Source organism: Rhincodon typus, chromosome 35, assembly GCF_021869965.1.
Source record: "Rhincodon typus isolate 14 chromosome 35, sRhiTyp1.1, whole genome shotgun sequence".
Classification (NCBI taxonomy): Eukaryota; Metazoa; Chordata; class Chondrichthyes; order Orectolobiformes; family Rhincodontidae; genus Rhincodon; species Rhincodon typus.
Genome location: NC_063366.1, coordinates 7992573 through 8013565, shown reverse-complemented (window position 1 = coordinate 8013565; position 20993 = coordinate 7992573). Strand labels below are relative to the sequence as shown.

The 20993-nt window shown below is 45.2% G+C and overlaps 1 protein-coding gene across 2 annotated transcripts in view; it reads left to right on the top strand.

Annotated features, from left to right (window-relative positions):
- The first annotated feature begins 1744 nt into the window (after nt 1-1744).
- The window catches only part of LOC109912388 (collagen alpha-1(V) chain-like), a 103820-nt gene continuing 84571 nt past the window's right edge, over nt 1745-20993 (top strand). Inside the window, exons 1-7 of one of the 2 annotated variants that reach the window (XM_048616639.1) lie at nt 1745-2108; nt 2562-2648; nt 3538-3594; nt 5792-5845; nt 6026-6079; nt 6170-6223; nt 19723-19776. In XM_048616639.1, coding sequence (XP_048472596.1) covers nt 3565-3594; nt 5792-5845; nt 6026-6079; nt 6170-6223; nt 19723-19776 — 246 coding nt within the window. In that variant the 5' untranslated portion in view covers nt 1745-2108; nt 2562-2648; nt 3538-3564. Of the gene's footprint in view, nt 2109-2170; nt 2283-2561; nt 2649-3537; nt 3595-5791; nt 5846-6025; nt 6080-6169; nt 6224-19722; nt 19777-20993 lie in introns of those variants that run through there. The other variant, XM_048616638.1, reaches the window with a different exon arrangement.

The window sequence follows — 20993 nt, the reverse complement described above, 5'->3', positions numbered from 1 at the left end:
CACAAGTCTTCAGTTTAACTGCTGGAATATTGTCAGGGCACAAGGCCTTTGCAGTACCCAGTGCCTTCAATATGGAGTGAATCAAACTGGAGGAGGGCAAGATGAATCATCCACTGAGTACACCATTTTCAGTCAGATATGACACGTAGAGTGATTAAACACAGTTACGACGTCTGTTCTGGACAGGGTATGTGTAATTACACAGTTACATCGTCTGTTATATACAGCCTGAGAGTGGTTATACACAGACATCACTTTTGGGATATGCAGTTTGAGAATGTTTATACAGTTCATAAGGACAGCATGTGGGTTATATCCAATTAAGGTCTGAGAGTAATTGTACAAACGTATAGTGTGCAAGTGAACATACACAGTGGTAGAAGTCTTATGGGCTGAAGTGGTGTACACTATGAGGGCGATTATACATATTACAACACAGGCTTGTGTTATATAGACTGAATGTGATTACCACCATAGTTTGCAATGTATAGTGTATATTTACACACAATTAGTATGCTGTTTGAGATGTTTATGCAAAATTAGGAAGTGTTTCTGCTCACTATCCCATTTTGCTGCATGTTACAAACAGTTTGTGATCAATTTCCCATCTACATTCTCTGCCTGTTTTGAAACGGTCTGTTGTGGTGGCTTGTTCTGCTGTTCTCATTCTGATTTCTTTCCAGGGGCGTAATGGCCGGCCTGGACTACCTGGTGCTGATGGCTTACCTGGCCCTCCTGGTTCATCACTCATGCTGCCAGTAAGTAATGGTGTGAAGGGTAGAGGGGAGATGAAGGCAATGAAGAACATCAGTAATGAATTCCTCGCCGATCCGAATGTCCACCCATGTTTGACGCACAGGGATATTGTCTCAGCCACCTGTACCTGTGGTTCCATCTCCCTGGAGATGGAACTTGAGAATCTTGCAGCACAATGACTTGAACATTACAGATGTATTTTAAAAACAATTGCATGCTGCATTTGAGAAACTACAGGAACCATAATATCAATGTAGAGAAGAGGCCCTTCAGCCCATTGTGTACTGCCAAAAATATACCACTACTTACAGTTAGTCCCACTTCCCCAGTCTAAGCTCACACCTTCAAATTTATGACAGTTCAACTGCTCATTCAAGTAAAGGTTGTGAATTTTCCTGCCTCAACTACCCTCCTTGGCAGTGTATTCCAGACTCCCATCACCCTGTGTGAAAACATGTGTTCCTCAAATAATCCTCCTGCCTTTCATTTTAATATTATGTCCGCTTGTAACAGGCCCTTTGACTAAGAGGAACGGCTGCTTTCTATGCACCTTGTCTATGCCCCTCAACCTGGTTCCCCCCTCAGCCTTCTCTGCTCCAAAGAAAACAACCGGAGCTTATCCAGCCTCTCTTCATAGCTGAAGTGCTCCATCCAAGACAACATCTTGGTCAGTCGCCACTGCACCCTCCAGTGTAACCACATCCTTCCTATCGTGTGGTGTCAAGAACTGCACACAGTAATCCAGCTGTGGCTTAACTAAACTCTTATACAGCTCCAATATGACCTCCCTGCTCTTCTGATCTCTGCCTCAACTGATCAAGGCAAGCGTCCCATATGCCTTTTTAACCATCTGATTAACCTGTCCTGCCACCTTCAGGGAATTATGGATAAGCACCCTCAATATACCTCTGAGCTCCTAGTGTCCTGCCATTTGTTGAGTATTTGAAAAAAATTACTGGAGGTTTTTAAGAAATCACGCAAAATTATTCCTTGCCTCCAGGACTGTATTTCAGAAACTGTCAAAAGTAATCGACAAATCACCAAAAGCCATTGCATTTCCTCGGGAAGTATTTCAGAAATTTTGCGAAATAATTGTTTGTCTCCTCAGGAGGGATGTGGGAAATTGCAAGAAGCATTTGGAAAAAAAAAATTACAAGAAACATTCAAGAAACTGCATGAAGTAGTTGAGACATTTCCAAAAAAAAGTTTGCTTTTCGGCTACCTGCGAAGTGGCAGGAGATGACTCCTTTTCCTCGGAAGCAAATAGCAGGAAATAATTGCCTGTCTGCTGCAGTTAATTAAGATTTTTTCACAGGAAGCTGCTAACTGCCTCCAGGATAACTTGAGCCGAGGTGAATTGCTTTCCCTGCTAATTTTTCAGAGAATTTCCAGGCAACCTACCATCCCGGAGGTCGATCTCCAGTCACAAAAAAACCCCTTTCAGAGATAGTAGGAACTGCAGATGCTGGAGAAGGGTCTAGGCCCGATACGTCAGCTTTCCTGCTCCTCTGATGCTGCCTGGCCTGGTGTGTTCATCCAGCTCTACACCTTGTTATCACAAAAAAAACCCTGCAGGATGTATTGACGATGAGGCCGAGACAGACTGCGTGGGGCTGGAGACTGTTTTGGGTGAAAAGTTTGACATCGGGGAGCATTACTACGGCCATGTCCTTGCTGCTACACGTAGTGGGTGGGAGATTGCGTCAGGGTTGGCGGGCACCCGGGGATGAGGTGGTGTCGCCGTTCTCCTACCTGTATGTGTATATACCCGTTGTGTTCTCCCTCTTCTTTTTTCCCGTTTCCAGTTCCGATTCGGCGCCAGTGGAGGTGACAAGGGGCCGGTCGTGTCCGCGCAGGAGGCCCAGGCTCAGGCGATCCTGCAGCAGGCTCGGGTGAGTAGCCAGCCCCACTGACCCGATCCAGGCCCTTTCCCTTTCGACTCAAAGGCTTCACCCGGACGATTTTCACCGCCTTCGCTCTCCCCTTTCGCCACCCCGCACTAGTGGGAGCGGTGTCACACCACCCGCTGATGGCAGAGTTTGCTAACTGGCGGTGGGGTGGGGGGTGCGTGGGCGCGAGCGAGCAGCTCACGTGACCAACGGCCCAGCGTTCGGAGGGAACGTCCCTTTGTTCTTCCTTTCAACGGTCTTGTCTCGTGCTCCAAGTGCTCATTTTTGTTTTTGCTTAATGTATCCTGCAAGATGTGGGGTTATGGAGGGTGGTGGTCTCTTGATCTAAGTACCAAAGGAATAGGTGTTATCAGTTAAAGAACTAAACAAAATGCAGAGACGTCCACCTGAAGAACACCGTGTAGGAGCAAATTAATGGAGATGTTGGAATCTGTACTGAAAACGAAAAAAAATGCTGGAGATAACAGCATGGAGATCAAGTCATCTAGACTCAATGTTAGCTTGCTCTCTCTCCCCATGGATTTACCTGACCTTCTGTAATCGCCAGCATTTTTGTTTTCAGTCCTGAAGAACACAGCAGTCCGAACTGGCTCAGCCATGCTTCCTAAGGGCAGAGCAGTGCAGGGTTGTGGGCATGGCTGTTTGAAGGGAAATTCAAGCGGATCAGGCATCCCACAGGCCAATTTGGACCATAAGACGTAGAAGCAGAATTGGGCCGTTGGGTTTATTGAATGGCAGAGCAGATGCAATGAGAACTCAGTGACCTGGTGTGCAGTGGAGGACAGAATCAATCAACAGATTCAGGAAGGAAATAGATATGTTTACTGATGAAAACGTCAAACCTCAATTGATCTATCTCTTCCACTTCTAGTTGGCTTTAAGAGGACCACCAGGACCAATGGGGTTCACAGGACGACCTGGACCCTTGGTAAGTTTTTTTTCTCCCCATCGGTTTGCCAGTCAGCAAACTGGTTGAGGCAAACTGCATGGAAGTGGGGCTTAAAAATTAAATTGGAGTTGGGAGTCATTGAGGGCAAAGATGACTTGAAATTTAATCATTAAAAAAATGCATAGTTCGAAATGTGGGGGGGTGGGTGTCATTGTATGATGAACTAATTTGATCCAAGTGCCATTGAAAGAAGTGGACATGGGAATATTGACTCATCAGGTGGATCAGAAAAAGAGGCTGATTGTAGAGTCAGACCATGATCAGTTCAGGGAGTGAGTCATAGTGTCACAAAGCACAAAAACAGATCCTTCAGTCCAACTCATCTGTGCTGACCAAGTATACCAAACTAAAATAGCCCCTCTTGCCAGTGTTTGCACCATATCCCTCTAAACCTATCCTATTCATGTATCTATTCAAATGTCTTTTAAATGTTCTAACTGTATCTGCATCTTTGGAATGTCAGAGGGTGAATTTTGAGGGTGTGCCACACTGTCAGATGGTCAGTTCTGAGGGAGTGCCACACTATCGGAGGGTCGGTACCGAGGGAGTGCTGCATTGTTAAAAGTGCATTCAGCAATGCTCCCTCACTTGATTGTTTTCATTATTTTGATAACGTATACGAGTGATACCATCAATTCACGGAGCTGTGTCTTTGTGTGAGGGAAGGCACTAGTGGAGTCTGTCCGCTGCTGGGTCAGATGATGGTGCGTTGCCCTAGGGCTACTCACGGCTTTGCATTTGGAATGTGCCAACCTGCAGTAAGGTATGGTTAGAAGATGTACTTGCTGACCACTCTATGTTCATGCTGGTCCAAACTTCGGAGCATGTGAAGTTCTTGCTGTGCTGCCTGGGAATATCAGTGGGTGAATTTGATGGATCTCAATGTGTCAGATGGATGAGGGGACATTTAGGGGAAAATATCTGCCTTGCACAATGTTGGATGTGTTGGAGGTTGCATGGAGTGGGTGATAAAGAGAGCATGCAGTGGTCCTGGCATCTCTCCAGGTTCAGCTGTCCCCATCATATCACCATCTGCCCTCTTCAGCAGCTGTCTGCTCTATACCATGGTGCTGCAGGAATTAGGGATGGGGCTGGAGTTGGGGCAAGAAGGAATTTGCTGAGAGTCACAAAGGGGACTCGGAGACAAACTCATGCCAGTCATTCCCAGCCTCACCACCTGAGTGAAACCGTGTTAACACCCAAGGCGTCTGATCATTACTGCTCGCGATTTCTCACTTCACAATGAGGTACTTCAGAGTGTCTCTGGCTGGGTTCATGCAATCACAAGTTGGTTACAGCCCAGGAGGCAGGTAGGGTTCTTGTGGTGCAGTGGTAGTGTCCCTCACCCTGATCCACAAGGCCTGGGTTCAAGTCCCACCTCCTCTAGAGGTATGTGGGATTATCTCTGAACAGGTTGGTTCAAATAGCGCAGGAGGAAGCCATTCAACTCCTTATAAGAGTAACTCTCCTCATGTCTCCGCCTTGGCCTCTCCCCTTAAGACACTGCTGCCTTCCAGCTAATAGTCCAATTTCTCCCTTGAAGGCCATGATTGAATTTGAATCTGTTGTTTGTGACCCGGATCCTCCCCACTCACTGTATGATAGTTTCTCCTCCCCTCTGAAGTTTCTTCCCTCGTGAATGACATTTAACCTGTGCCCTCTCTTTCCACTCATGAATGGACCAGTTCGCAGCTGCAGTCTTTCATTGGGACAGCTTCTTCCTCTCTACACCGTCCAGACACTCATTGACTTTGAATATTGCTGTCAGTCATCCCTCAGCCATCACCTTCATCTAGGAACACCACTCCAGCTTCTTCAGTCTGTCTTTGTTTCTCGGCTCTGGGACAGTTCTTGTGAATCTGTACTGTTGCCTGATGAGCAATTCAATCAGAGAGGATAGCCCCTTGCAGCACAGTTCCACATTAAGTATTATGTGTAAGCACTGAGATAAGCTGCAAATATTAGACGCAGATTGTGGAGTGTGTGCCTATGTGTCAGGGGATAGCTGTGCTACCCTCTGTAAGGTCAGTGTGACTAAGGGGAAATAGAATCTGTGTAATGAACGGTAAATCCAGGACCACTGACCAGCCTCCCAGTGCCACGCTGGTGTTCAGATGATGTACATCCCAATGTCTTCTGCCACCTGCTGATTAGACTCGTTATTCTTGTTTTCTAGGGGAGTCCTGGAGGACCAGGACTGAAGGGAGAGCGAGGAGATATTGGGCCTCAGGTAGGCATCTGATGTAGCTCACGGCAAGTGTGTGTGGGGTGTTTCAATGCATGACACTGTGGGCGGTGTTCCACTGTGTGACAGTGTTGGGGATGGGGATGGGGTACATGATGTTACATTGGGCCTGTACAATGAATAACTGGGGATGCACAGTGATTAATATATCCTTGTGTTAAACAGGGTCCACGTGGTGCCCAGGGTGCCCCAGGTGCACCGGGCCGATCTGGACGGAGGGTGAGTGAACAATTCTCTGCATCTCTCTTCTGTTAAACTGCTAGCGATTTTCATTGCAGCTTCAGATTAACAAAACTGGCTGTGTTACAGGGTCGTTCGGGAGCTGATGGAGCACGAGGAATGCCAGGCGAGCATGGAATTAAGGTATGGAAGAGAAGTGGTGCTCAAGGGTGTGTGTGTGTGTGTGTGTGTGTGTGTGTGTGTGTGTGTGTGAGAGAGAGAGATTGGATATTAGAGAGAAGGTGATGCTAAGCAACCGTGACAGATTAAGTGGTGGGGGGTGGTGTACTCACAGGGGTAAGAGAGGGGCACAGTGGTTCAGGGCAGAAAGGAGTTAAGAGGTTGCAGGAGGAGCATGATTAAAGGAATTGGAGATGGTGCAAAATGTGTGTTGGGATGTGGCAAGAGAGAATGCGGTTAGGGTCGCTATAAGTTTCTTCTTCGGTAAGAGCAGGTGGGGTAAATATGGATGAGTAAAATCGTGTATCTGAACTGAATTCATCCTTTCCCTTGTCAGTTGGAGATGTTGTTACTGGGCAGGGAGGCTTCTGAATTCAGCTATTTCCATCCTTAGTATTAGAATGGCTATGAATGCTGTCTGAACATTGTCACTCACATGCAAGGAGCACAGAATTTAAACAAAAAGCTAAAGGGATGTTAGTGTGGTATGTAGTGCTGCAAATCAAATGACCCATGTCAATGTGTGAAAACGCAGTTTGTATTTTTATTTGGAGATAGCAAGAGCTGCAGATGGCTGGAGTCAGAGACAACACAGTATGGAGCTGGAGGAACACAGCAGGTCAGGCAGCATCAGAGGAGCAGGAAAGTTGACGTTTTGGGTTGGGACCTTTCTTCAGAAATGGGGAGGGGGAAGGGAGCTGGGAAATAAATAGAGAGAGGAGGGGTGATGCTGGGGTGGGTAGGTGGGCTGGTGATATATAAGTGCAGGTAGGGCGTGGTGGGGATTGGTCAGTGGGATAGGTGGAGTGGATAGATGGAAGAGAAGATGGACAGGTTGTGTCAGGTCAAGGTGGCGGGGATGAGAAGGAGGCTTAGACAGGGGATGAGGCCCCTCCTTCCAAAAAAGGTAAAGATAGAATTCCCCCTTGTCATCAGATCACCCCCACCAACCTCCGCATCCAACGCATCATTCATCGTCACTTCCGCCACCTACAATCTGACCCCACAACCAAAGAGATAATTTCCTCCCCACCCCTATCTGCCTTTTGTAGGGACCGGTATCTCCGCGACTCTCTCGTCCACTCCGTACTACCCACTAACCCCACCATCTCTGGCACCTTTCCTGGCAACTGCAGGAAGTGCTACACCTGTCCCTACATATCCCCCCACCCACCCCCTCACCTCCATTCAAGGCAGAAAACAAACCTTCCATATCACACAGGGGTTCACCTTACATTCTTCAACTTGGTCTACTGTATCCACTGCTCCCAATGTGGCCTCCTCTACATTGGTGACACCAAGTGTAGACTCTGAGACCGTTTCGTAGATCATCTGCGCTCTGTACGTGACAAATGACAACACCTGCTGGTCGCCAACCATTTTAACTCTCCCTCCCAGTGCCTGGATGACATATCCATCCTGGGCCTCTTCCAGTGTCACAACGGCACCACCTGCAAACTGGAGGAGCAACACCTCATTTTCTGCTTTGGGAGCCTACAACCCAATGATCTAAACATGGAATTCACCAGTTTTAAAATCTGTCCACCCCCAGCCTCATCCCATGTCCAAGCCTCCCTCCCATCCCCGCCTCCTTGACCTGACACAACCTGTCCATCTTCTCTCCCACCTATCTGCCACACCTATCTCACTGACCAATCTGCACCACTCCCTACCTACACTCACCTATCACCATCCCACCTACCTTCCCCAGCCCACCCCTCCTCTCTCTCTTTATTTCTCAGCTCCCTTCCCCCTCCCCTTTTCTGAAGCAGGGTTCCTACCTGAAAAGTCAAATTTCCTGCTCCTCACAGCCTGACCAGCTCTGTTCCTCCAGCTCCACATTCATCTTTTGAACAGTCAGTTCCTGTCTGAATGTGTATCTGTCTGTACCTGTTATCTTCTGTGTTTGTGTATATCTGTTTCTGTCTCTGTGTTTATATCTGTTTGTTTGTGCGTGGATGTAAGTCAGTCTCACATGGTCGGTATGTATGTGTATATCCATGTGTGTGGTTGTTGTGTGCCAATCCCCTAGTGCTATGTGTGAGAATCTCCATGGTGGTGTGTGTGTGTGCACGTATAGGAGAGACAGTCCCTGTGGTATTATGTTTGTTTGTATCTTAGTCCCCATGGTATTGTGTGTGTGCATGTAAGAGAGAGAGAGAGAGAGTCCTCATGGTGCAGTGTATGTGCCTCAGTCCCTGTGCCGCTGTATCAGTATCTATTGTGTTTTCTGTGTTGTGTTTGTGTTTATGTGTGCTTGTGTGTGCTTATCAGTCACTGTAATAGTGTATAGGAGTCCCTGTGGCGTGAGTGTGCAGCAAACTTCCTCTGAGGCTTCTCCAATGCATTTAAGTCCTTCCTTAAATAAGGAGGTGAAAACTGCACTCCCTTCCATGAAACCGTGCCCTGTCTCTACCATTACCTTAAGTTTTGTCTAAGTATACAGCTATAATGTCTTAATTGATCAATTTTAACACTTTCCTCACAATGGGCATGAAGCTAACAAGCCTATAGTTCTTTGTTTACAGTTCTCCCTCTGATCTTAAATAGGAGTTATACTTGCTACTTTTTGGGTGATGAGACTTTTCCTGAATCCGATGAAGTTTGGAAAATTAACACTAATGCATGTACTACCTCATCAGCAACCTTTTTCAAGATCCTAAAATGAAATCCATCTTGATCTGGAGACTCGTCAGCTGATAGTCCCATCAGTATGCTCAGTACTACTTCACTTGTGATTGTAATTTCACTAAGTTCCTTTCTCCATTCTACGGTGAAATGCAGAATAGTCATTCGGTATTTTCAATTATTAATTCCCTTCACGCACTCTAGAAGACCAGCGCTCACTTTACTTACTCTTTCTGTGTGTCAGTCCCCATGATGTGGTTGTCTTGTATTGCACTACCCACCATTGTGTCCCATGATGGAGTAGAGTGCTTCCACTGATTATTCTTTTTGTACCATGTTCTTTTTGTACTATGTCCAAGGAGCTATCAAATAAACAATAGAGGGAAACCGTTATTGAGTCTTAACAAGAAGAGGCATTTGTCTTACACAACAAGATATAGGTTATTGCGCAATACCAATGGGTGCAATTTACAAAAGCAAAATACTGCAGATGCTGTAAATCCTTAACTTTGTTTCTGTCTCCATAGGTACAAGTTACATTTGACGAGTTGGGCATAATTATAGAACATAGAACATTACAGCGCAGTACAGGCCCTTCGGCCCTCGATGTTGCGCCGACCTGTATAGAGATTATCAGGAGCCAGATATGTCATGTCAGTTTCCATCAGGATTTCATGCTAGACTTTCTTTTCTACCCAAAGGAAGTATCAGATTGGGTGGAACTTTTGCGGCTTCACCATTAGCTTTTTCAGAACCATTCTCTGATTCAACATCTCCCATTGAGCTTTTTTTAATAGTTAGCATTTACATGTATAGTTATAACAATATTTACCTCTTGTTTCTTCAAGTCTGTGACTTTACAATAACAGGCAATCTGGAGATTATGACAATTATTCCAAAACATATTTCCTTCAAGATTCGAAAATTAGTAGTTGGCTTGAGAACTGCTGACTTTAATTCCAGTTGACTGTACATTATTCCCCCACTGGAGGATCTTTTATCTCTCATGTATCCTTTACAAGAACATCGTTCCTGTTAAACCCAGTTGTTGGTCCATTAACTTATCTCAAGAGCTTGTAATTTCCTGAATTCTCTTCGTAGCAGAAAACTTCCTTGCTAACTCAGGTAGTTTTCCCATAATATCGTCTCAAGGACCTTTAAACTTGTGCGTGTCCATTATGGAAGTTTGCTGCAGTGTTAGAAAAATATTTTCATCCTTGCAATAAATTAGATTTTCACACTAGGCAATATCTTCTTTTTGGTTATATCTGGAATCCGTCAATGTTGATCTGCCTTTCACGGAGTTACAAAGGATAAAATGTTGTTTTAAAGCATATCATCCAGCATTAGAATAAAAATTTTTGGATCAATTTGATTACTGGGCTGTTTTGCAGCCCTCACAACTTCAGTCTTGCTTCTGGCGAGCTTTGGTTTATCGTCTTTTGATCCTTTGATCTTTAGTCTTTTGATCAAGGGGTAAGCAGTGGCCTAGTGGTATTATCGATAGACTATTAATTCAGAAACCCAGTTGATGTTATGGGGACCCAGGTTCGAATCCCACCATGGTAAAATAAAGTCTGGAATTAATAATGTACTGATCACCATGAAATCATTCTTGATTGTCAGAAAAACCCATCTGGTTCGCTAATGCCCTTCAGGGAAGGAAATCTGCCACCCTCACCAGACCCACAGCAATGTGGTTGACTCTCAACTGCCCTCTGAAATGGCCTAGCAAGCCACGCAGTTGTACCAATCACTACAAAGTCTCAAAGAAATGAAACTGGATGGATCACCTGGCATTGGCCTAGGCACCGGAAGAGACAATGGCAGAAATAGCCCTTTCGACCCTGCAAAGTCCTCCTCACAAACGTCTGGGGGTTAGTGCCAAAATTGGGAGAGCTGTCTCACAGACTAGTTAAGCAACAGCCTGACATAGTCATACTCACAGAATCATACCTTACACACCATGTCCCTGGCACCACCATTGTTATCTCTGGATATGTCCTGTCTCACCGGCAGGACAGCCCCAGCAGAGGTGATGGCATAGTCGTGTACAGTCGGGAGGGTGTTGCTCTGGGAGTCCTCACCATTGACTCCGGCGCCATGAAGTCTCATGGCTTCAGGTTAAACCTGGGCAAGGAAACCTCCTGCCGAATACCACATACCGTCCTCCCTCAGCTGATGAATCAGTACTCTTCAATGTTGAACAACATTTAGAGGAAGCACTGAGGATGGCAAGGGCACAAAATGTACTCTGGGTGGGGAATTTCAATGTTCACCACCAAGAGTTGCTCGGCAGCAGTATTACTGATCAAACTGATGATGTCCTAAAGGAAATAGCTGCTACGCTGGGTCTGCGCCAGGTGGTGAGGGAATCAACAAGAGGGAAAAAGAATACTTGACCTCATCCTTACTAATCTGCCAGCTGCAGTTGTATCTGTCCATGACAGTATCAGTAAGACTGACCATCTCACAGTGCTTGTGGAGACGAAGTACTGCCTTCACATTGAGAATAACTCCCATCTAACTCCCATTGTGTTGTATGGCACTATTACCGTGCTAAAAGGGACAGACTTTGCACAGATCTAGCAACTCAAGAAGGGTGTCTATGAGGACTATCGACAGCAGCAGAATTGTACTCCAGCACAATCTGTAACCTCATGACCTGGCATATGCCCCGCTCAACCATTACCATCAAGCCAGGGAATCAGTCGTGTTCAATGGAGAGTGCAGGAGGGCTTGCCAGGAGCAGCACCAGGCATACTTGAAGATGAGATACCAACCTGGTGAAGCCACCAAACAGGACTACTTGCACGCCAAACAGCAGAAGCAGCAAATGATAGACAGCTAAGTGATCCCACAACCAATGGATCAGATCTAAGCTCTGCAGTCCTGCCACATCCAGTCGTGCATGTTGGTGGATAAACACAGTGGCTACAAGAGCAGGCGAGAAGCTAGGAATACTGGCGAGTAACTCGCCTTCTAACTCCTCAAAGCCTGTCCGCCATCTACAAGGCACAAGTCAGGAGCCTGATGGAATGCTCTCCACTTGCCTCAGAGTGCAGCCCCAACAACAAATATCCCCATCCTCAATGGTGGAAGAGCCCAGCACATCCGTACAAAAGATAAGGCTGAAGAATAGCAGCAATCTTCAGCCAGAAGTGCCGAGTGGATGATCCATTTCGGCCTCCTACAGTGGTCCCCAGTGAATACCAGTGTTCAGCTAATTCGATTCACTTCTCGTGATATCAAGAAAAGCTTGGAGGCACTGGTACTGCAAAGACTACGGACCCTGACAACATTCCAGCAATAGTACTGAAGATTTGTGCTCCAGAACTTGCGCTCCCCTAGCCAAGTTGCTCCAGTACAGTTACAACACTGGTATCTACCCGACAATGTGGAAAATTGCTCAAGTATGTCCTGTACACAGAAAGCAGGACAAATCCAACCCGGCCAATTACTACCCCATCAGTTTGCTCTTGATCATCAGGAAAATGATGGAAGGTGTCATCAGCAGTGCTATCAAGCAGCATTTGCTCATAAATAACCTGCTCCGTGATGCCCAGTTTGGGTTCTGCGAGGGCCACTCAGCTCCTGACCTCTTTACAGCCTTGGTTTAAACGTGGACAAAAGAGCTGAATACCAGAGGTGAGAATGACAACTCTTGATATCAAGGCTGCATTCAACCAACTGTGGCATCAAGGATCTCTAGCAAAACTGGAATTAATGCATATCAGGGGGAAAACTCTCTGGTGGTGGGAGTCATACTTAATTGTTGTGGGGATGTTTGCCGATGACTGCACAATATTCAGCACCATTCGTGATTCCTCAGATACTGAAGCGGTCCATGTTCAAATCCAACAAGATCTGGACAATATCCAGGCTTGGGCTGACAAGTGGCGAGTGACATTTGCACCACACAAATGCCAGGCTATGACCACCACTAATAAGAGACAATCTAACCACTGCCCCTTGACATTCAGTTGTGTTACCATCACTGAATCCTCAACTGTTAACATCCTGGGTGTTATCGTTGACCAGAAACTCGACTGGACTCGCTACGTAAACACAGTGGCTACAAGAGCAGGCGAGAAGCTAGGAATACTGGCGAGTAACTCGCCTTCTAACTCCTCAAAGCCTGTCCGCCATCTACAAGGCACAAGTCAGGAGCCTGATGGAATGCTCTCCACTTGCCTCAGAGTGCAGCCCCAACAACACTCAAGCGCCTTGACACCATCCAGGACAAAGCAACTCAACTTGATTGGCACTACATCCACAAGCATTCACTCCCTCCACCACCAACGCTCAGCAGCGGCAGTGTGTACTATTAATACAATGCATTGCAGAAATTCACCAAAGATCCTCAGACAGCACCTTCCAAATGCATGACCACTTGCACCTAGAAGGACAAGGGCATCAGACATTTGGGAACACCACCACCTCCAAGTTCCCCTCCAAGTCACCCACCATCCTGATTTGGAAATATATCGCCGTTCCTTCACTGTTGCTGGGTCAAAATCCTGGAATTCCCTCCCTAATAGCATTGTGGGTCAACCCACAGCAGGAGGACTGCCGTGGTTCAAGAAGGCAGCTCATCGCCACCTTCTCAAGGACAATTAGGGATGGGCAAGAAATGCTGGCCAGCCAACGATGCCCACATCCCACAAATGAATAGAAAAAAAATCTTTGTTCAAGGTGCTAGGAATGGAAAACTTTTGCATAGGGCCTGTAAAGCCTGAGGCTTCTTTATTGGTGACAGTATGAAATTAATTGAAGTGGATTCTTTTCTTCTGTTTGCTTCTGCCATCATTTTGAGATGCCTAGTGTAACCTTCTGGTGGGCGCCCCATTACCTGGTGTTTGACAATGCTTTGTGTCTGTACCAGTTCTTTTCCAACTGCATTCTCCTACGGTAAGAATAATGAGGTCGGGATGTGTGTAGGCTCAAAAGTGAGAACTGTTGATTAGAAATTATGCATATATTTTCAACTCTCATACTTGTTGTGTTGAAGTGTCACTTGTAGCATGTCTTTACTTTTGAGAGTCATCCCACTTGGATTATCAGTGTAGGCGCAAACTGATGCAATAGGGCACTGACACTCATTCCTGTATCAAGCGAAAAATTATTGAGATGTGCATTGACATAAACTAGTCCTTCCACGTTCTGGTCATTTGGATTATCAGTTTCCCTTAGGAATGTCTCTCATATCTTTCCCAGTGGTGGCGGTTCTATTTAAGCAACATCTTTGTACAAGTTAGCATTTGTATTTTTGCTACTCTGAACTGGAGCCATACGTCTGCACATCCTTTGGAAGTGACCTAGAGTTTTATAGATGTACAATTTTCCTGTCATGGCTGGATACTGCTTGTGTCTGTAAGGCTCCTTTGCTTCAGTATGCTGAGATTGACTCTTAGCATTTACTGTTTGTCCTGCTGTTTGTGTTGGCCTTTCATGTGTCTGTACCCTCCAAAGTAGCTAGGTTCTGTTGCTTTCCCACAGCAAGGTTGTCTTTTCCCTCTCAGGATTTGCCTGTGATTTTCCTGGTTTTTGCGTCCAGCACAATCTGAATAACTTTCTCCGAAGTTAAATCCTCTTCAGACTGTAATAAGTCTGGTAAAAGGTCATTAATAATTCAAGTTGTAATTCTGTCTTTTCTCAATTCTGATTTCAAAGCTCCAGAGTCATAGTTTTCCACTAATCTATAGGAGATGTTGATGAAGTTATCTATTGATTCCCTTGGATGCTTAATTGGTCTGTTGAATCTTACTGTCCCATGTATTTTGTTTGTTCGCTGATTGAAATAATTATCAAAAGCTGTTAGCTTGTCCTGAAAGGTATTTATGTCTTATATTTTGGTGACTCAAAACATCAAAAGCCGTAGGTCCTATTGAATATAAAAGTGTAATTGCTTGTTCAGCTTAGAATTTTGTCTTTAGTTTTGAGGCAATTCAACATCTTAAGAACTATTTTCTCCAAGATGTACAATATTGTCTTTTACTTGGGCCAAATCTGACATTTAAATCTTAATAGCAACATTTCTTCTGTTGATTGTTACTTATTCTACATACGTTAAAGCTGTTTTAAATCTGCAGCATTTCAATGCTGTTCATTTTACTTTTTCAAAGATTACATGGTTTTACAAAAGACAAATATTGATGTTTTTAAAGCTTGTATCCTTGTATTAAATCATTGCTATTTTAATTCTCTTGTTTTAAAGACTCTTCAAACTTTTAAACTCTGACTCAGCAATATTGCAGTATTTTATTTGCGAGTCTTCTGAACTCTCTTATTGCAATGTTCTATGATATGCTTCCAATAATATTTTGAGTTCTCTGTTATGCGAACACTGTATCTCTGTACGGCTTACTAGGGAATGTCCCTGCTTTGTTCAGTCAAAATGATAGTTTCCCTTCTCCTGGAGGTTTTCTTGACTTCTACAGCCAGGATGGAAGTTTCATGATTCTTCATGGGCAAAGCAGATTTATTTCTATCTTTCATAATCTTAGGAACATGCACATCTATTTGTGTAATTTTTCAAATAAATCTTTGTGGTCTGAATATACTACCTTGACGAAACCATAGTGTAAATTATGAATGTCCCAGTCTTATTACAAACGTAAAATCTTCTAACTGCTTTCTTCCATTAAACTCTACCTTCAAAATCTATGCTTCATGGAGCTTGCTTGGAAAGGTAGTGATGCCTGTTCTGAAGAATAAGTAGTCATTTTCACCTTCTGTCCTTTCCAGCCTGGTCTTTTGCACTGTAGTTTTAAAACTTTTCCCCATTGCCCAAGGCAATTCCAAACTTTAACCAAGAGCACTAAACTGCTCCCACAGGACCTTCTGCAAGATCTCTGTAACTTAGCAGTGTGACCAGGTTTGTTCTCCTGTTCGCCCAAGGCATTCACTGTGCCTTTTACCAGCCCTCAGGTTAAGGTTTTCTTCTGCTTTGCAGCTGCTTCCACTTGTATTGCTGACAGCTTGTCTGCTCAAAGTCCTGCAACTTTTGAATATCTAAATATTCTTAAAGTGAGAGGCTAATTATTCCTTCTGAAATGTTTTTCTCTTGAGTCAAATGGATTTTTTTCTCCACTGCAGCTATCTTGGGATATTTAAGTAATGATCCCCATCATTGATAATCATATTGTATGTTGCAATACCAACCACTTGTGGTATATGGTTGGTGTAGAGTGCTGTCGCTAATCCTCTGTAATCCTCTATGTTCTTGAATTAGCGTCTTCAGAAATGTTATTTCACTGGAGCAGGTGGGATTTGAAACCAGGCTGATGGCCCAAGCTAGGAATACTACCACTACACCACAAGAATCCCCCTTAACTCTCTTGTCTATATTACATCTGATAGCCCATTTAATTGGCAGTGGAAAAGAGTAAACATGATTAATTCTTCATGAGAAAATACTTTTTTAAATTCATTCCTGGGATGTGGACGTCACTGGCTGGCCAGCATTTGTTACCTGCTCATAGTTTTTTAAAAATTTATTTCTGTGATGTGGGCATCACCGGCTGGCCAGTACTTTTTGCCTGTCCCTAGTTGTCCTTGAGAAGGTGGTGGTGAGCTACCTTCTTGAACCGCTGCAGTCCACCTGCTGTGGGTTGACCCACAATGCCATTAGGGAGGGAATTCCAGGATTCTGACCCAGCGACAATGAAGGAACAGTGATATATTTCCAAGTCAGGATGGTGAGTGGCTTGGAGCAGAACTTGAAGGTGGTGGTGTTCCCATATATCTGCTGCCGTTGTCTTTCTAGATAGTCATGCATTTGGAAGGTGCTATCTGAGGATCTTTGGTGAATTTCTGCAGTGCATGCTGTAGATAGTACATACCGCTGCCACTGAGCGTTAATGGTGGAGGGAGTAGATACTTGAGGATGTAGTGCCAATCATCATCCTAGATGCTGTCAAGCTTCTTGAGTGTTGTTGGGGCTGCACTCATCCAGGCAAAGTGGGGATGATTCCATCACACTCCTGACTTGTGCCTTGTAGATGATGAACAGGCTTTGAGGAGTCAGGAGGTGAGTTACTCGCCGCAGGATTCCTAGCTTCTGACCTGCTCTTGTAGCCACTGTGTTGATGTTGTGGGTTCAGTTGAGTTTTTGGTCAATGATAACCCCCAAAATGTTGATATTGGGAGATTCAATGATGATAACACCGTTGAATGCCAAGGTGCAGTGCTTAAATTGTCTCTTATTCGTGATGGTCATAGCCTGGCATTTGTGTGGTGTGAATGTCACTTGCCACTTGTCAGCCCAAGCCTGGATATTGTCCAGATCTTGTTGCATTTGAGCATGGATTGCTTCAGTATCTGAGGAATCACGAATGGTGCTGAACATTGTGCAATCATGACTGAACATCCCCACTTTTGACATTACGATCGAAGGAATGTCATTAATGAAGCAGCTGAAGATGGTTGGGTCAAGGACACTACCCTGACGAACTCCGGCAGAGAAGGATTGGAGATGACTGACATCCAACAATCCCAACCATCTTCCTATTGTCAGGTATGACTTCAACCACTGGAGAATTTGCCCCCTGGTACCCATTGATTCCAATTTTGCTAGAGCTCCTTGATGCTACAGCCGGTCTAATGCAGCCTTGATGACAAGGGCTGTCACTCTCACTTTGGAATTCAGTTGTTTTGTCAATGTTTGAAGCAAGGCTGTAATGAGGTCAGGAGCTGAGTGGCCCTAGTGGAACCCAAACTGGAACAGCCTGGCTAGGGGAGTGGTAAGTTCTGGAGCATACGTCTTCGGTACTATTGCTAGAACGTTGTCAGGGCCCGTAAACTTTGCAGAATCCAGTGTCTCCAACCATTTATTTATATGACATGGAGTGAATTGGCTGAAGACTGGTATCTGTAGTGCTGAGGACCACTGGAGGAGGCCGAGATGAATCATCTACTTGGGAGTTCTGGCTGAAGATTCAGCCTTATCTTTTGCATGAGTGTGCTGGGCTCTTCCATCAATGAGAATGGGGATATTTGAGGAGCCTTCTCCTGCAGTGAGTTGTTTAATTGCCCACCACCATTCACAACTGGATACAGCAGGACTGTAGAGCTTAGATCTGATCTGTTGGTTGTGGGACTGATTAGCTCCATTTGTCACTTGCCAAACAGCATAAGCAGCAAGCAGGTAGTCCTGTTTAGTAGCTCCACCAGGTTGACACCTCATCTTCAGGTATGCCTGGTGTTGTTCCTGCACTCTCCATTGAACCAGAGTTGATTTCTTGGCTTGATGGTGATTGTTGAGTGGGGAATATGCCGGGCCATGAGGTCACAGATTGTGTCGGAGTACATTTCTGCTGCTGTTGATGACCCACAGTGCCTCATCGATGCCCAGCCTTGAGTTGCTTGATCTGTGCAAAGTCTGTCCCATTTAGCACAATGATAGTGCCACACAGCACGATGGAGGTCATTCTCAATGTGAAGGTGAGACTTCATCTCCACAAGGGTTGTGTGGAGGGCACTCTTACTGATACCGTCATCGACAGATGAACTGCAGCTGGCAGATTGGTGAGGATGAGGTCAAGTGTGGTTTTCCTTTCTTGTTGGTTCCCTCACCACCTGGCGCAGACCCAGTATAGCAGCTATTTCCTTTAGGACATGACTAGCTTGATCAGTAGTACTGCTGCCATGCCGCTCTTGATGGTGAATGTTGAAATCCCCTACCCAGAGCTCGTTTTGCACTCTTGCCATCTCAGTGCTTCCTCCAAGGGTTGTTCAACATGGAGGAGTATGAATTCATCAGCTGAAGGAGGACAGTACGTAGTAATCAGCAGGAGGTTTCCTTGCCTATGTTTAACTTGAAGCCATGAGACTTCATAGGGTCCAGAGTCAATGTTGAGGACTTCCAGAACAACTCCCTCCCAACTATATACCACTGTGCCACCACCTCTGCTGGATCTGACCTGCTGGTGAGGCAGGACGTATCCAGGGATGGCAGTGGTGGTGCCTGGGACATTGCCTGTAAGGTATGATTTAGTGACTATGACTATGTCAGGCTGTTGCTTAACTAGTTTCCCTTGAGAAGGTGGTGGTGAGATCCCTTCTTGAACCACTGCAGTCCATTTGCTGTGGGTTGACCCATAACGCCATCAGGGAGCGAATTCCGGGATCTTGACCCAGCGACTGTTAAGGAACAGCGATATATTTTCAAGTCAGGATGGTGAGTGACTTGGAGGGCAATTTGCAGTGGGTGATGTTCCCATGTATTTGCTGCCTTTGACCTTCTAGCTGGAAGTGATCGTGGCTTTGGAAGGTGCTGTATAAGGATCTTTGGTGAATTTCTGCAATGCATCTTGTAGGTAGTACACACTGCTGCTTCTTATCTCACACAACCAAATATTGTTTAATCCAGTACAGCAATACGTGCAACTTACATTGACCAGTTAGATATAATTACAAACGCCGTCAGGAGCCATTTAATGATGCCCTATCTTCATCAGTTTTTGTGCTAGACTATTTCATTTCTGCTAAAGACTGTGTGACACCATCAGATTGGTGGAGCTTATGCAGTGCAATGGTCTGTGTGTGTGAGCATGTCTCAGTCCTGTGTGTGTGTGTGTGTGTGTTTCTATGTCTGTTATATTTTCTCCATAGATCTCAGTCTCTGATATGTTCTCTCTGTGCAGTCCCTGTCTTGCATTCTGTGGTCTGTGTGTGTGCTGTATTCTTTGCGCATGTGTGTGGTGCATTCTGTGTGGGTGTACGTGTCTGTTGGTTCCTTCAGTACGTTCTGCACGCGTGTGAGACAGACTGTGAGCTCCTGCTGAGCTTTAATGTCCTTGTATCCACTGATGTCTTGCTTTTGTATTATGCAGGGCGACCGAGGATTTGATGGGCTGCCTGGCTTGCCTGGAGAGAAGGGGAACCGGGTGAGTACAGGACTCGGTTGTCGAGTACACTGATTCTAGTGCAGATGTGTCTCACACCTCCTACATGCCAAGACGACAGCCCACAGCTGAACACAGATCAGCAGGCGACAAGCACATGATACGCTGTGTTGCGGATCTGATTCCCTTTAGTTCCCAGATATTTGAAATTATCGTACTTTGCACTTAAAAATCTGAAAGTTCAATGTTTTTACTCTGAGGAGATGGTGTCGACATGGTAATATCACTGGACTAGTATTCTAGAGCCCCAGGCTGTGGTTCTGAAGACATGGGTTTGAATTCCACTTGGTGGTGTGATCCTTCACACAAGCATAAATGGTGGAATGACATGGCCAGCTTGCATGTGAACAGAGAAGCTCAGATTCCAGCAAACAAGTGGACCATTGAATCATCCACTAGAGCTGGATTAAAAAATATGCTGAAGTGAAGAACAGAAAGTATCTAAGTGGAAAAACATTTCAGTCTTTGTAGCTTCTTGAGAGGGAGAGAGGTAAAACAGCCAATGTTAGGCATATACGTAGAGTGGAATTTTAGCACAACCTAACCCTAGAGGTTTTGTGTGTCACTCAATAACGTCCTCTATTCTTTCTTGAAGAGAGCGATAGTGAGAGATACTCAATCACAGAATGGTCACAGCACAGAAAGAGGCTATTTTGCTTATTGACTCTGTGCCTGCTCTCCAAAGGAGCGGTTTACCAGGGCCATTCTCCCACCTTCTTCCTGTGACCCTGCACATTATTCATATTGAGATAATAATCCAATTCCCTTTTGAGTACCTCGATTGAATTTGCTTCCGCCACGCTGTCCGGCAGTGCATTCTCTGGGAAAATGTTTCTCCTTGTATCTCCGTTACTTCCTTTACCACTTACTTTAAGTCTGCACCCCTTGTGGCCATTTCGGAGACATGGATAGAGCAGGGACAGGAATGGTTGTTGCAGGTTCTGGGGTTTAGATGTTTTAGTAAGATCAGGGAAGGTGGTAAAAGAGGGGGAGGTGTGGCATTGTTAGTCAAGGACAGTATTACGGTGGCAGAAAGGACATTTGATGACAACTCGTCTACTGAGGTAGTATGGGCTGAGGTTAGAACCAGGAAAGGAGAGGTCACCCTGTTGGGAGTTTTCTATAGGCCTCCGAAAAGTTCCAGAGATGTAGAGGAAAAGATTGCAAAGATGATTCTGGATAGGAGCGAAAATAACAGG